This window comes from Geospiza fortis, unplaced genomic scaffold (genome assembly GCF_000277835.1).
Source record: "Geospiza fortis unplaced genomic scaffold, GeoFor_1.0 scaffold118, whole genome shotgun sequence".
NCBI lineage: Eukaryota > Metazoa > Chordata > Aves > Passeriformes > Thraupidae > Geospiza > Geospiza fortis.
In genome coordinates, this window is record NW_005054380.1 from 112,257 (window position 1) to 127,273 (window position 15,017).

General features: G+C 40.8%; 1 protein-coding gene across 1 annotated transcript in view; it reads left to right on the forward strand.

Moving 5' to 3' along the window:
• STAG1 (stromal antigen 1) overlaps positions 1 to 15,017 on the forward strand; it is a 113,492-nt gene that overhangs the window by 49,739 nt on the left and 48,736 nt on the right. Inside the window, exons 6-10 of the mRNA XM_005425032.3 lie at positions 135 to 211; positions 1,319 to 1,523; positions 4,165 to 4,316; positions 8,481 to 8,554; positions 14,025 to 14,148. Coding sequence (XP_005425089.1) covers positions 135 to 211; positions 1,319 to 1,523; positions 4,165 to 4,316; positions 8,481 to 8,554; positions 14,025 to 14,148 — 632 coding nt within the window. The remainder of the gene's footprint in view (positions 1 to 134; positions 212 to 1,318; positions 1,524 to 4,164; positions 4,317 to 8,480; positions 8,555 to 14,024; positions 14,149 to 15,017) is intronic.

Genomic DNA, 15,017 nt, shown 5'->3' on the forward strand with positions numbered 1-15,017 from the left:
TCCTGTTATTGTTGCACTCTGCATACTCTTATATGTATCACTGAGCTGTTTGTTTAGCAGCAGAAAAACACTGATATTTTGATGTAGCAAAACCATGTTGTGTTCATTTCTTTTGTTCTTTCATTACATTACAGGTACGGTGAGAATTGAAATGTTCAGGAACATGCAAAATGCAGAAATCATAAGGAAAATGACAGAAGAATTTGATGAGGTAGAGTATACAAATAGTTGTTTGAAGTATTATGAAATATATTACCATATACTTCTGCTTTAAATTAAAAATGCAGTGGACCAGTGGATAAAATCTCAGTGTGGGAACCTGCACTGACAAGCAAAGCAGCAACTTCAGCTGTTGGATGCGGAGAAGCAGGGCAGAGACAGGTTCATCAGAGCAGGCAGGAAGAGGAACTGGAGAACCCTTATCCCACTGAGAATGGTGGTGGCATTCTGGGTGCTGAACTTCAGCTCTTGGGAGTGCCTCTTGTAACAAAGAGCTCCAGATTCCTGACACATCAGATTCATGAGACAGGATTTACAGCATGCTGCTCTGTTTTCTCTGTGCAAATTAATGTTTTGTGCATTTTAAATGGCAGTTTAAACCAAATAGGAACTTGACATGAAAATTACCATTTTGGAACAGTGATACAGAAAGAAATACTCTTTCAAAAGATCTGAGCATTTTGTTTGAAACAAGTAAATTACAACTCAGACTGGGTATCTTCTGTCAAAATAGAAGTGTTCCTAATGGTGAATGCTTTTTAGCTTTGAGATTTTTGAACTGTGTTTTCTTTGTATTTTGGTGTATAAAACGCTGAGTATTCTGAGCATTCATTTTGTTTAGTGAGGAAAACTAAAGCTGGAGCAGGTACTTCTGTAGGACAGCAGTGCCTCTGACCAGTTCTAAATGAAGTGCCAAGGCTGTGATTCAGAAAGTTAGGCATCCACTTTAATATTAACCTTAAGTGGTTAATATTAAGCCTTTTTTCAGGTTTTGACTTTAAATACTTTGAAATGTTCCTGTCTCATCCTTTGCTCCCACTTCCTAACCAAGCATGCAAGGAAGAGAATTGAGTCTTGATTCTTATTTTGGACTATACAGAGCCAATACTGCAAGTAGAAAACAGTTACAATGATGTCTTTGCAAAAGTGGTTTCATGCCAATATGCTTCCTTGTTTATTGAAGAATAATGTGTTGTTTTTATTTGTTATTTTCCCTTGGCTTGAAGGAACAAGATGATGTCCATAGGCCACAATGGGTACACCAACATTAAATGGGGACACCATTAATACTTGATCTTTTTCTTCTGTTGTTCTGCAGGACAGTGGTGATTATCCCCTGACCATGCCTGGGCCTCAGTGGAAGAAGTTCCGCTCCAACTTCTGCGAGTTCATCGGGGTGCTGATCCGGCAGTGCCAGTACAGCATCATCTACGATGAGTACATGATGGACACGGTGATCTCGCTGCTCACCGGCCTCTCCGACTCGCAGGTCCGCGCCTTCCGGCACACCAGCACGCTGGCTGGTGAGTGAGCTGCCCTTGCTGCTGCTTATCCACTGCTAGGAGTAACTGTCATTTGTAACCCTGACCAACGTAAAAACTGTGGGAAGCTCCATCAAATCCATGTACCACATATGGCACAACTGTAATTAAAATATTCCTTTTTTATTTGGAAAGTGCTGAGGTATGTAGGGATTCCTGTCATCCCCAGGGCCTCCAGTGAATCCTGACAATCAGGAGTGGCATCCTTATGTCTTGTATTTTGTTATTAATTGTTCACTTGTTGTACAGAATGTTGGATTATTTATATATTTTAGAGTATAAATTTATTCTAAAGAACTGTCAGGACAGTTGTATTGTCAAAGAGTTTCCATTCACCAGAAAAGATAATCTGTGCCTTAGCTCTGGAGAAGCATAAGGTTTGGGATTACTGGACCATGGTTGTAGGGCTCCCTGTCTTCTGCCTGCAGCCACACCACCTTCTAGTGCAGCTGCCTCACCTAAGGAAAGCCCTGAGTGTATCATTAGATAGAAATGGGCTTTCCTTGTGTATTTCATCACACCTATATGTCTCCTCTAAGAGGAATGAATTGCTCTCCACAAGGAACTATTTCTCTCAATTACAAAGCACTACCGGAGTGGCTGGCTTGGGTGTAGGTGTCTACAGCTGGTCATGTCAGGTGATAAGAAATCTGTCTTATTGCAAGGTTCATAGATCATACCAGATATTTGAAACTCTTACCGCAGACATTTGTCATAATCTGAATGTTTCTGTGGCCAGTATTTATTACTATTTAGTCTTTCCACAGTCAGCCTCATACATATTTTTTCAGTTTCAAGTGCACCAATATCCAGCGTTAAACAAATACAATCAGAATTTATTTAAAATGTCATCTCTCGTTATGAATCAAAGAGAGAGGCAGATTTCCAATGATACTGAAGAAAAATCTCCAGATTTGAGTGGATTTTGATTTTAAAACTGAAACCCAAATCCTTCAACTCACAGTGACAGAACTCCTTTGGAAACACATTCCGTTGTGTTCTTCACCACACTTAGCAATGGGATGGTAAAACCAAGAATTATGCAGGCTTAAGCTTCCAGGTTTGGAGTTTCCTCTTCAAATTCAGTATTCCAAGGTGAGCACCGTTTGAGCCTAGATAACCTGCTGGAAATCCATGCCTGTTATTTAAACTATTCCCTTCCATCTGATGCTGTCTGCAGTTCTGGGTGGTTTTGATTTGCTGTTTGCTCAGACTGTGGTTGATTGGTTCATAGGGAAGAGTTTATTTGAGGTCTGCACTCTGGTCCATGGGATTGATTGGTCCATCCCTGCATGGGGTTGATATTCGAAAAGTATGAGGGGTTTGATTAAAAGACAGGAAACAGAAGCACTTAGAACAGTTATTTCCCAAGACTTATGCTCTGTAGAATAAAGAGTTTCCACTTTTTGGAATGGATTCTGTAGCTAGAAGCTTGCAGCAAGAATAAGCTGATGGTGAAGCTGAGGTTCATCGCAACTGACTGCAGTTATTTCAGCCACATCTTGCATTAATGACACATTTGTCTAACATTGCATCACAGATGGGAGCTGCCAAGGATCTCAGCATTTACCAGTGACAGTACCTGCCATTTGTTTATTTATTTGCTTGTTATAAGGAGCTTGAGGCTTTGCTTTGATTCTACAAATTTCCTTCAAGCTGTTTTCAGCATTTGTGTTGCAGTACCGAGGAACAGAGGTCAACATGATGCCATGAAGCTCAGTCTTGATAAAGTTTTTGAAAATCTACTTGTAGACTGGCATTTCTTCTTGAAGGAGTGTTTGTAGGTCTTTGTTTTCAATTTTCCTCTATGCTAGTCAGTTGGAATGAGAGATGATTCACTGTAGGAAGAAGTACCTGTAGGTTACCAGTTTTGAGCTATAGCAGTGCAAATCAATCCAAGTAACCTCACTTCTCCATTTGTGTGGTTGCTTTTCTACCTTGAAGCAATGCTGCATATTTAGAGGAGCATGCAGAGAGGATGTGATAGTTTGTTGCATTATTTTGCCGGTTTTTCAATATTGTAAAATGTGTTGTACTACGTAACCATACAGAACTTGGAGAAGACACTTATTAATGTTTTTTGTAAAAATAAATTTTAGTACCGAAAAGCAGACACGAACAATATCATATCCAGCATGTGTGAAAATAAAAATTGCATTTTTATAGGGCTGTACAGCTGACTTTAAAATAGTGTCAGACCTGCATTGAGAGGAGCTGTGCTGTGGTCCCTTGTGAGCTGAGCCATCCTCAGCAGCCATTGGTTAAGGTCACCCTTAGTATGGAGCCATCTCTGCTGGCCCTCTCCTGTGCAGAAATGGCTGTAACTCCCCAGCAGCTGCCTTCATGATGCCCTGATGCTGCAGGCTCAGGTGTTGGCTCCCTGGTGCGCTCAGATCTTGTCTGGAGAAGACAGCAAGGAGCACTTCCTGCAGCTCAGTGTGGGGTACAGGCTCTGCTTTCTGACCATGGGCCAATGACCTGGGTGTTGCCTGGGTGGAAGTACCTATCCAGGCACTGGGCCAGGGTTGAGAGGCTTTTTGCTGTGAGTATGCATCTGCTGAGGAAATATTTTCTGAGCTCTGACTACAGGTAAAGAGTCATAATCTGTCTTGTACCTTTGCAGCTATGAAGCTTATGACTGCTCTTGTGAATGTTGCCTTAAACCTGAGCATTCATCAGGACAATACACAGAGGCAGTATGAAGCTGAGAGAAACAAAATGATTGGCAAAAGAGCTAATGAAAGATTGGAGCTGCTGCTTCAGAAAAGAAAAGAGGCAAGTGAAAAGACGATTTTTTTTTCCTGGTTCATGTGCATTCCCTCCAACAGAAAGCCCAGGGTGGTTTGTGACTCGAGTACCACAGTGAGAAAGAGCTTAGTTCTGCAGTGGTGTTTGTGTGATCTCAAGCAGACTACTTAAATCCTGTACTGCCACATTCAGTTGAGTTTGTGGCGCTGTTCTGCACGCAAAGGAGAATTCTGTTTTCAAGCTTCTACGTGTGACCAGGCAGAAAGAATCTCAAACTGTAAGCAGTCACTATTCTGGTGATGCAGAAAGATTCTGACAAGAGGATCACACATTCCCTCTCTGTACTGCCCAGTTTTCCCCTTGATCACTGCAGTTATTCCACAGTGTCTCATTGCTACTTCTTTTTTAGCTGCTTTCAGGAAACACTGTGGAGTTGAGGCTATAGCACCTGTTCTCAGGGAGAAGGAGCTAGGGAGACATTAAAGTCGCCTTTAGTAAGTACCAGCCTGGCATTAGGTGAGAAAAACCATTAGAAGGTTGCTCTAATCATTCCTAAATCAAGTATTATATCACAGGAAACTTCTGTTTTAGAGGTGTACTTAAATTTAAAGACGACAAGTAGAAAATTAATACACATACATCCAAACAAACATAATGTGTAAAGATGCCAAGTAAAACTCATAAGAGAAATTGAAAAATCAAAGTTTTTATTAGATTTAAATTTATGATTTTTAATATATTAGTTTTGAATTTTCTCCACCACTGTTTTATGCTGTGGCAATTAAGACTGTCTGGGTACTTTGCTTGTGTGCACCTTTAATTCCTTTAGGTGTAACTTTGACTGAGAATTGCTTGAAATCATAGTCTTTGTCTAGGGATAATTACAATTACATATTTTTATTTTACCCCTATGACTTGTAGCACAACTTTTTTTGGTTTGCGTAATTCTTGAAAAGCATACATTAATGTACAATGCAAGAACAATCTCTCCTGCCTAAACTGCAATAGAAACATTTTAAATTAAGTGTTGAATTGCATGTGAGTTCTAAAGCATTTTGAAAAGCAAAATAGCTGTAACAGAGTTTGTATTCCACATTTGTTGATTGTTGCTTTGAATTTGCAGAGAACAAAGGCACTAATGGCACTGATTACCTTGGGCTGGTGGCTCTGTGGCTGGGAACTCCTCTGTGCCCATTTCCCCAGCTGCTCTTTCAGAGCTGCAGGACATCCTCTCTCTGGGGAGCTGTAGCAAGGATGCCCAGGCTGCACAGGGCTGGGGAGCCTTGGCAGGAGAAGGAACATTTCTTGGTCCTTACCTTTGGCTCTGTGTGTTCAGGGGCTCTCATCTCACTGCTCATGACAGCTGAGCAAAGCATTGCCTGGGAGTAGCCAGATTGAGTATGTCCGTGGGGTTAAGCACAGCAGGGGCACCTGGGCAGAAGAGATCTGTTAGGATTAGATGGCTTAATGCTCTGTGGAAGAATTCCTGACATAGTACTGTATATTCCCACTGTTTAAATACACTGAATTCAGAGTGGCATTCTGTGCTGGTGTTGGAACCCTGGATGCTGAGAATTTTAATCTAGTATTCCAACATGCTGGCACTTCCTCAGTTGATTCTTTGATGAAGTGCCATCCTAACAACCCCTCCTGAGCACATACACGTGCATGTGTTGGTCTTCATGAGCTGATAGAGGGACAGTTCACCAAGTGAGTGTGTCAAGTTAATCTGAAGCAGAGGAGATGGAGCACTTCCTGAAGTGTTTCATTCTCAGGCCATCATCTACAGGCCTGGTGGGAGAGCCATGCATGGAGCTCTGTCTTATCTATGAGATTTTCAGCTCAAGTGGATTATTTATGTAGCAATATGCCACAAAGCAGAGAAAGTTGTCTTTTTAATATCTGCCAGTAGTAATTTCAATTTTGTGCTTGTCCGACATGTCTTTTTGAGTTTCCACACCTGCTTGCAGAGTCAACAACAGAATGTTTCCCTCATTTTTTACCTCTGTTTAAGAGGGAGAATGTTAAATCATTTTTGCATTGATAAGAGCAGGAATCCCAAGACACAGATGCTCCCTCAAGATACTTGAAGTTAAGCACTCAGTTTCAAGTGCATGATTTAAACAACTTGAAAGTATAGACAGCAGTTAGAGTTTCAGATAAAATTCATCACTGAATCTAAAATAGATTTGAGAATTATATCCTTTAAATGTTAGTACACAGAGATAAAAGCAATCTCACATGGACCTACTGAATCTCTGATTGTGCTTCCAACCAGCTGTGCCCCAGCACCTGGATACCTGTACCAGGTGATAATTTACCATGTTTATAGTGAACTGTAAATTCTGTGCAGAAGAAGAGGAAGGAAGCCATCTGTGCTGCCCCTTCATTTGTGCTGCTCAGGCTTCTACCATGCTGCTTCACTTTGCATTCCCAGAGGTCTCAAAGTATAGTTTTTTCAGAGTCTCAACTTTCTCATGGCTCAGAAAGTCCATCCTCTCCTACCTGTCTTCTGTGGTGTGGTTTTATACCAAGAAATCATTCACTGAGTTCTCTGTGAGCTCTGGTAGCTTTTCAGAAAGCCTTCTGAGGCTTTTTGGTTCATTCTCATCCTCGTTTTACTGCGCAGCCTGTGCTAGGCTGTCTCTGCCTCCATGTTGCTGTGGATGTTTCCCTGCCTGTAGCCTGTGGAGCCATCCAGCTAAGGGGTGATTAGGAACTCAAAGTCCCCTTTGGGTTATGAATTCTCAAACAAGCATTTAGTCTGTGCATATTTGGGTTGAGCTGATGCTGCAAATAGTGCTTTTCCCAAAGGCGTGTCTAAATATGCTTGGTTCATGTTTGCAGAGTTGGTGTGGACCCAGCTCTTCCCTTGGTACATAATCCCTTTTACTGTAAAATTAGTTTCTTTGGCAGCTTTTTGACAATTTAGTCAAGAGCCCTCAATGCCTTGGTTTCTCCACATCCAAAATGGAGACAGCACCTCCTTACACTTCAGTGAACTGGGAAGCTTCACTCCCTGAGTTCTGAAGCTACTTCAGCTCATACCTGGAAGATGCAGTAGAAATATTTGGCTGAAAAATAGAAGCCCTTAGGGGAAAGTGTTTCAGAGCTCATGCCATGCAGGAGGTCAAACCAGCTGATCACAATTTTGCTTCTGGCTTTAAAACCTTTTATCTGTTAAATATATACATCCATAATTATACAGGTTTAATTATTTTATGCATTTGTGCACTCCACCAGCAAGGCTCTGTTGTGGTTTCCCTACCGTGAGAGTGTGGACAAATTTACATTCCCACATTATGGTGCTGTGCTTGGACTTTAATGAGTACCTTGATGGAAGAATGATGGCTGCTCCAAAAATGGATTGGATAAAATTGGTGTCATCTTATTAACAAAGCTACATTTAGGTGTAATTAAGTTATACTTAGTTTAGTACAAGATCTGACAGTATGAGAATACTGTAATTAATTCCAAGTTGTGTTAACATATTAATTGACACAAGGTAAGCTTCCCATAGTACTTGCAAAACATGCTCATATTACTCAGGAAGTGAAAAGATTTTTTAAAAAATGCTCTTATTTATAAAAGCATGCTCATAACACCTTTTCATTTGGAATTGGATTTGGTTTCCTGCAGGCTAAGGCCTGGATGTCAGGTGTGCTTCAGTCCTGGAAATCTTCCTGCTTCCGAAACCCACTTACTGTGGGTGCTGAAGTTCAAGCAACTGACAGTTTTTTACTTAAGATTGAGAATGTCTTCAACTCCTTTCTTTAAATACAACGTTAATTTTTTCAAAACTAATCTGTAACCAGCTTTGTTTCTGCAGCTGTCATTCATTCAGTTCTGTGTTTCCCTGTGAACACAGCGCTGCTGAAATTACTGCACACATTGTCTCTACTTGTCTAATTTTCAGTAGCAAAAGTTTATGATCACTTCACAGAACTAATTTGAGAGACTAAATTGATGTTTGTAGTGAATGTTAATTTTCTTCCATTAAGATATTGCATATATAATGTAAATATTTGAATGTATATGTACACAATATAGACATGTGCTGGAAAAGCAGAAGTGGTGAATTTACTCAGGTGCCCTTCCAAGGTCTTCTAAGGTTTCCCAGTAGGGAGCTGTAGTATGCCAAATTATAATAAACAATGATCTTTTATTTATTTTGTGTTTTGTTTTTCACAGCTACAAGAAAACCAAGATGAAATCGAAAATATGATGAACTCTATTTTTAAGGGTATATTTGTTCATAGATACCGGTAAGAAAATGCATGTTCCAGTAGGCTCTGCTAACAAAGTGTGGTCATAAGGAAAATCAAGGGCAGTTTCTGGGTTAATTTTCTTCTGATGTAATATTCTAGATGCTGCAGGATCACTGTCAAAAACACTTGAAGTTATGGAAGAATATACAAATTGTAACCTCTATTAATTACTCAGTAGACAGATTTAAAAGGTTGTGGGAGACATAGGCTTTGAATCTTTGCATTTTGAAGAGAAAAGTTGTCCATGTTGGGAGCACAGAAATGACGTATCTTAAAAATAATCAAGTAATTACTGTGTATCATAGGATAGCAGTTGTCCTCCAGCCTGCATTTCCTTTTGTATGTCTTGAGTGTAAACTGCAAATTTGGAATATGGTTTACCAGAGAGCAGTAGTCTTGTAAGACAGATTTAGGGTCATTGTGCGTCGCAAGATGTCTCAGAGCATCTGCATCACCTTGGTGCATCCAGCTCTTTAAATGTTAATTGACTTGCTGAAATCAAAAGATAAAATTCCAGGGTACCAAACTGTGCAATTAACCTTTCAGATTTCTGCTTTAAAAGTTTATAATTTATGGAACCTTTTAGGAAAATGGCAGGAAAAAAGGGTCTATGAGAAGAGGGTTAGAAGGTGAAGAGGAACTCATAGTTCAGTTGGACAGAGGGATGATTGTAATTTGGAGAAAAGCACACCAGAAACCAGGAAGGTCCTCATGCTGAAAAATGTGTGAGTGTGAGCAGCACAGTGGGGTTGGAGAGTGTCTCCTCAGTACCTGAAAAAGGTAGAAAAGAAAAGTTCATGGTTTCTGGTCAGGAAGCCTTGAGCTGCTTGGCAGCAGGAGGATGGGTTTGCAGAGCCAGTAGGTACATGAGTGTGCTAGATCAGTGTAGCACTCACACCATTTTGTAAGGAGAGCAGCTTTCATGGCATAGGTAAAAAAGCTGAAGAAATTAAATTCTAAGTGTGTTTCCATTTTTATCCCTTCAGAACTTAGTGTATTATATCAAACAAAACATTGCTTTAAAATATTCTCTTAGTAGTTCATGCTCTTGTGTGGGATTGGAAAAAGACTCAGCCTTTTGGTGGTCTGCATTGTGGTGCTTTTGATTTTTCTTTTGAAATCCTGCATTGTAAAAACGTTTCTTTTCATGCCTCCTGCCACCACTAGTAAAGACCTGATTTTGCTGATGTTACTGCAAGAAAGGAGAGGCCAAATCAATAAACTCCATTTATGCCCTGGAAAAAGGTGGCCCTGTGGCCCATGGTGGCCCTGTTAGACCCATGGGGAATTGACTGAAATCAGGCAGGTGGTGGCACCCCTTGTGCCACTGTTCAGAGGGGTCAGGAGGAACCTGTTCCCACCCTGCCCCCAGAGCCACCTGTGTGAGCACGAGCTGTCCCTGACCTTTTGGGGAGCCCCAAAGAGTCTCTTACAACATGCACCAAACTGTGAGTAATGGGACACAGCAGAGACCGCAGTGACACTCCTGCACTCACAGCTGGGTGAGAAAAAGAGGGGCAAAATGTCTGTGTGAAACCCTGCTAACTGACAACAAAGCCCAGGGGGGATAAAATGTAAAGGATTGTGAACTATTATTTACTTTCATAACTTCTTAATTTCTTGAACCTTCCTTCTCTCAAATAGTTCAAGTTATTTATAAACTTCACGTGATTTTACAGGCCTTAGACCATGTTAGACCATGCAAGTGATGATGATTTTGAAAGAATGTTATTTTAAGAATTCCCAGAAAGTAAGTCCCATCCTTCAATATGATTCAGACTCAGCCACAGTGATTCATGCTTAGTGACCTTTGTAGCTTAAATAACAAGTTCTTGACCTAAGCAAAACTCCCAAAACTGTTTCATTCAGAATGTTTCTTCTGACAAGTGTTGCAGTGAGATTACATCTTCTTTCTATAGATTGGCTTCCAATTTACTGGAAGATTTCAGTCCTCACTTCTCTCATCAAGATTTAAAAAAAAAGATTTGCAAAAATAGCTAAATAGTTTTCTAGGTATAATGCTAGTCTAGTGTGAACAGCAGATTTAGTCAAAGCTGACAACCACTGCAGCAACCGTGAGGAGCACACTGCACTACACCTGATATTTCCCAAATATCCCATCAGAGACTCTGTGGCTCAAGTTCTGAATACTGCTGGCCTTAATCACAATTCTTGTGTGTGCTTTGGCATGAAAGGTACACTGAAGTGGCACTGGTAAAATCTGTTTCCTGACACTGCTGTGGTTTGTCCTAAGGTTTATGGGCCTGCCTTGTCAAGCCAAATTTTCAAAAGGAAATGCAGAATTTCTTACCTGGACCCCTTTTGTCAAATCCTTTCAGAAGCTGCATGATGGAGGATCTCTTTACCCAGAGCAGGAACTTAGGTTGTGAATTGTGCTGTGAATATTTTCACCTTGTAGACCTTTCTTTGCATTTTGTGCTGAAAAGAGGGTTAAATGTATTTCATGTATAAAATCTGTAGATGCCACATTTGTTTTCATCTCTGTGCTGGACCAGGTTCTGTTTCTTTCTAGAAGAATTTGGCAAGTAATACAAGCTTACATCACTAATTTATAATTATGATAATTAATAATGCATTCATTAGTCCAAAAACACTTCCAGTGCAGATATAATTAGTATTTGTATGTTCTTGTGTCATCCAGAAATAATGGGTATTTTCAAAAAGCTAAACAATTCATAGTGACCAGAAGCTAAAATGTATTTAACTGTATAAAAATTAGAAGAAAATAATTATAGTTTGATGACAAGAAATTACCACATTAAGAGCAAAGGTTCAAAGATTTTTTTGGCTGTATTGTGTTTGATAGATCATTGTATGGGCATGGAGCCTCTGTTAATGATTCCTGCAGGAACACAGGTGTGATTCTGATCAGTGATATTTGCCTGGAAGGTGATGTGGAGTGGGAAGTGGTGTCTCACAAGTTCCCCTGCTTCTCTGGCAGCTGGAGTCTGTTTGCTGGTCTCACATCCTTGATTCTGTCTCATTTTCAGTTATACTGGAGATGTTAAATTCTTATTGTATTAAATCTCCTATTAAGTTGAATAGCTTTCTTCTTTTTTTTTTTTTTGTTTTAATTAGCAGCTTGGAGTGAGTGTCTGTAGTGCTGAGGGATCCCTGAGAAGGCTTTTGAATGTAGAAGCAGTTTTTCACTGTCTGCCTAGGGAAGCTTGAATACACTCTTAGAGAAAACATGATTTTTACTGCTTTTTGGCTGGCTGTGCTGCTTGATTAAATAGTTGTTGACATTTAGGTTCTTTTGGGGATTGCCATTAAATCCTTCCAAAATCCTTTACAGTTAGTAAATTTATAAGGTGGTGAAATAACTTACTTGGATGTGAGGACTCAGGCTGTCATCCCCTAGTAAGAATGTCTTCCTCACTACTTCATGTTGCTGCAGATGTGGCTCCCCATTTTTTCTTGATTTATATGTACTGTCTTTTAGGTTTTTCTGTAAGTCTTGCATTTGTCCACCTACAATTTGCTTTTAAAATAGTTTAGAAGTAATTCCATATAAGAGAATTGCTAATCTAATTAAACACACACACACACATATATATGTATATATATGTGTGTGTGACTACAGTCATAGATTAAACTAAAACTTGTCTTCATTATGGTTGCCCTTCCCATAAGGAATGCAGTTTTTAACCCTTGAGTATGATATTTAGCACATTGATCCTTACACTGCTTAAACCTGTTTGAGAAATCCCTGGTTAGGAGCAACTTGTCTGATTCCCTGCCTTGCTCCTAATGCAGCTTGTCTCCATTGTGGATTGTCCCTTACCTTGGTTCTGAGGTTACAGAGGCTTCAGGAAGTTGGACAGACCATGTTCACTGATGCTGTTGGAAAGTTGTTAAAATTAATGTTCCTCATAGGCAGAGAGAGACAATGGCAGAGGTTTGGTGGCATTCACACAGCTGTCCCCCTCATGTTACTGCATTAAATGCAATACAGGCTGTTTATGCTTTCCTGCTGTTACAGCAGTACAGTTTTCTCCCTACAAGTTGAATTCAAACACTGAGACCTGCCTGGAGAAGTCCCCCTGGCCATGTGTGATGCTGGCCTTGGTTCATGGTCCCTGTGGGACCTGGGGGTCCAGCTCAGGGTCTGCAAAGTCAGGGGCAGGACCAAGGCGCTGGATCAGCTGGGACAGCCTGCAGGAGGGAAGTACATAGTTCCAGTATGGAGTCACCAGGGGCTTGCTGCACTGGGTTAGGGCTATGAACCTGTGCAGTGTCTTCACCAGAAGAGTGAGTGCATTTTATTTGTATTTTGTGAAATTGATTCCTTTCAGAACAGTGCAGTTTTTCGTTTTTGCAATTATTCTCTTGCTTGACGCTTGGAATTTTTCTTTCTTTACCATAAATTAAATTTCGTTTTGGGGCTCTGTTGGTCTGGTTTAGAATTAAATTGATGTTTAGTACTTTTCCAGGAAGATTTTTTTTTTCATAAAAATACAAAACAAGGGTCTCAATTACAAGCAAGTTCCAGTGTTTGCAAAGCACCAGACATTCCCTTCTTCTGTTCAGTGACTCTTTGTGTTCTTCTTGTATACAGCTGAAATTTGGAACTGTGAGGCAGTGCCAGCTGGAGTGGCACAAGTGATTTCTCATGGTAACAGATGTCCCAGAGATGGAATTACTGAAGGGACAGATGGCCCCCATCCCTTTTCCTGTTGTTTCATTATTAGTAAAGATGCCATGCTCCATGTCAGGCAGGCAGGAAAGTGCCAATCAGATGGAAAGCACTTCCATCCTGGTCTCCTTAGGTGACCTCTCCAGTTTCCTGCCACCCCTCCTCACTAAGCAGCTGATAGGTCTGCCTGAGACATGCATTTGCTTCTTCCATGACTTGCCAGTCAGAATGTAGGATAAAAGCAAGAAAATGGGAAGAAACCAGTTCTGAAGTGCAAAATTCTCATGGGTTTTGTTGTAGGGGTGTTCATGGTGGGTACGAAATGAGATCTCTTTGTGTAGCAAATTCCATTGTGCTCCTCTGGCAGGTGCCTTTGGCTAAACCAAATAGCTTCTCCCACCTTGCAGTGGTTCTGCACCTTGAGCTGGAGACAGCTGGGCTGCAAAGCAAATGTCAGTGATGCTGTTTCAGAAATGATTGCCCAGAGGAGGTTTGTAGCTTGGGTTCACAATTCTCTTTGAAAAGAGAGAGGTTAAAGATGGAGTAACAGACTAAGAAGCAAACTAGGGTGAGAATTTCTTTTCGTAGAGGAAATGTAGGAGCATATATAAATACTGAAATTATTAGATCAGTGAGTTCAAGGATGTACAGGAACAGAAAATCAGTGAGATGGCAGTAAGAGCAGTGACAGGCCTCACATAGTGAGGTTCATGACCAGTAAAAGCAAATATTATAACTATGGCAATGGGAATGAGGAGTATGTGTGTCTGTAACCTGGCTAATCCTTGTTCTTCTCTTTTTCTGTATTAGTGATGCTATTGCTGAGATTAGAGCTGTCTGTATTGAAGAAATTGGTGTCTGGATGAAAATGTACAGTGATGCCTTCCTGAATGATAGTTATTTAAAATATGTTGGTTGGACACTACATGACAGGGTGAGTATTGTGTATTCCCACACACAGCAGAGTACACTGCAGGCAGCTGCTGCTGCTGTGCTGCCCAGCACAGCATTATCCTTGGTTTACAAAGAGATTTTTCTGTTTCCTCACCTGGTATCTTTCAGTCAGGTGACTTCCAGGTATTGGCTTCAATTGGGAGGCAGTACTCCCAGTCTGCTTGGTCCATGTGCTTTTCATGTGGTCAGTCTCTGATGAAGTTATCTTGACAGAAATCCTGCCATGGGGCTTTTCTGTTGACTACCAGAGAAAGAGAAGTCTCCTCAGGGCATCCCTGAGAGCCTCTGTGCCTGAAGCAGAATGGAAAAGGGATTTCCATGTGTCTTCCATTTACATTGCCCAAAGGTTACAGGAAAAAAGGAGATCTCTGGGTCCTCAATAGACACCACTGGTTCCATGACAAGTGGAGTGCTCATCAGTTCACTTTCCCTTCCTTGAAGAATCTTTTCAAGGTTCTCTTTAGCTTTTTCATCAGAAAATTGTTGAAATACCAGATGGAAGGAAAAGAGGTGCTTTTCTGGCTCAGTACAGTTCCTAGTACTGATGGCAACCACCCAGTTCCTGCAGCCAGAGGAGCCCATTCTGGGTGCTGACAGAAGACTCTGCACTTCTGCCTTGGGGGTTTTGTACAGCAGCACTGCCTGTGCTCCCACTCTCACCAAAACCACTGGAATCACTTGTTTTGCTCTAAACTCACTTGCTATCACTATCCAAAGAATACAGAGGAGACTTAGAGTACTGTTGAAATGCTCATCAAGTTCCAGCATCCTGATTCAGACTATTCTCCTTTTCTAGGAGCACTGCTGGGAAAAAATTGTCAGTCTACAAGTTCATTTAGCTGACTTGCA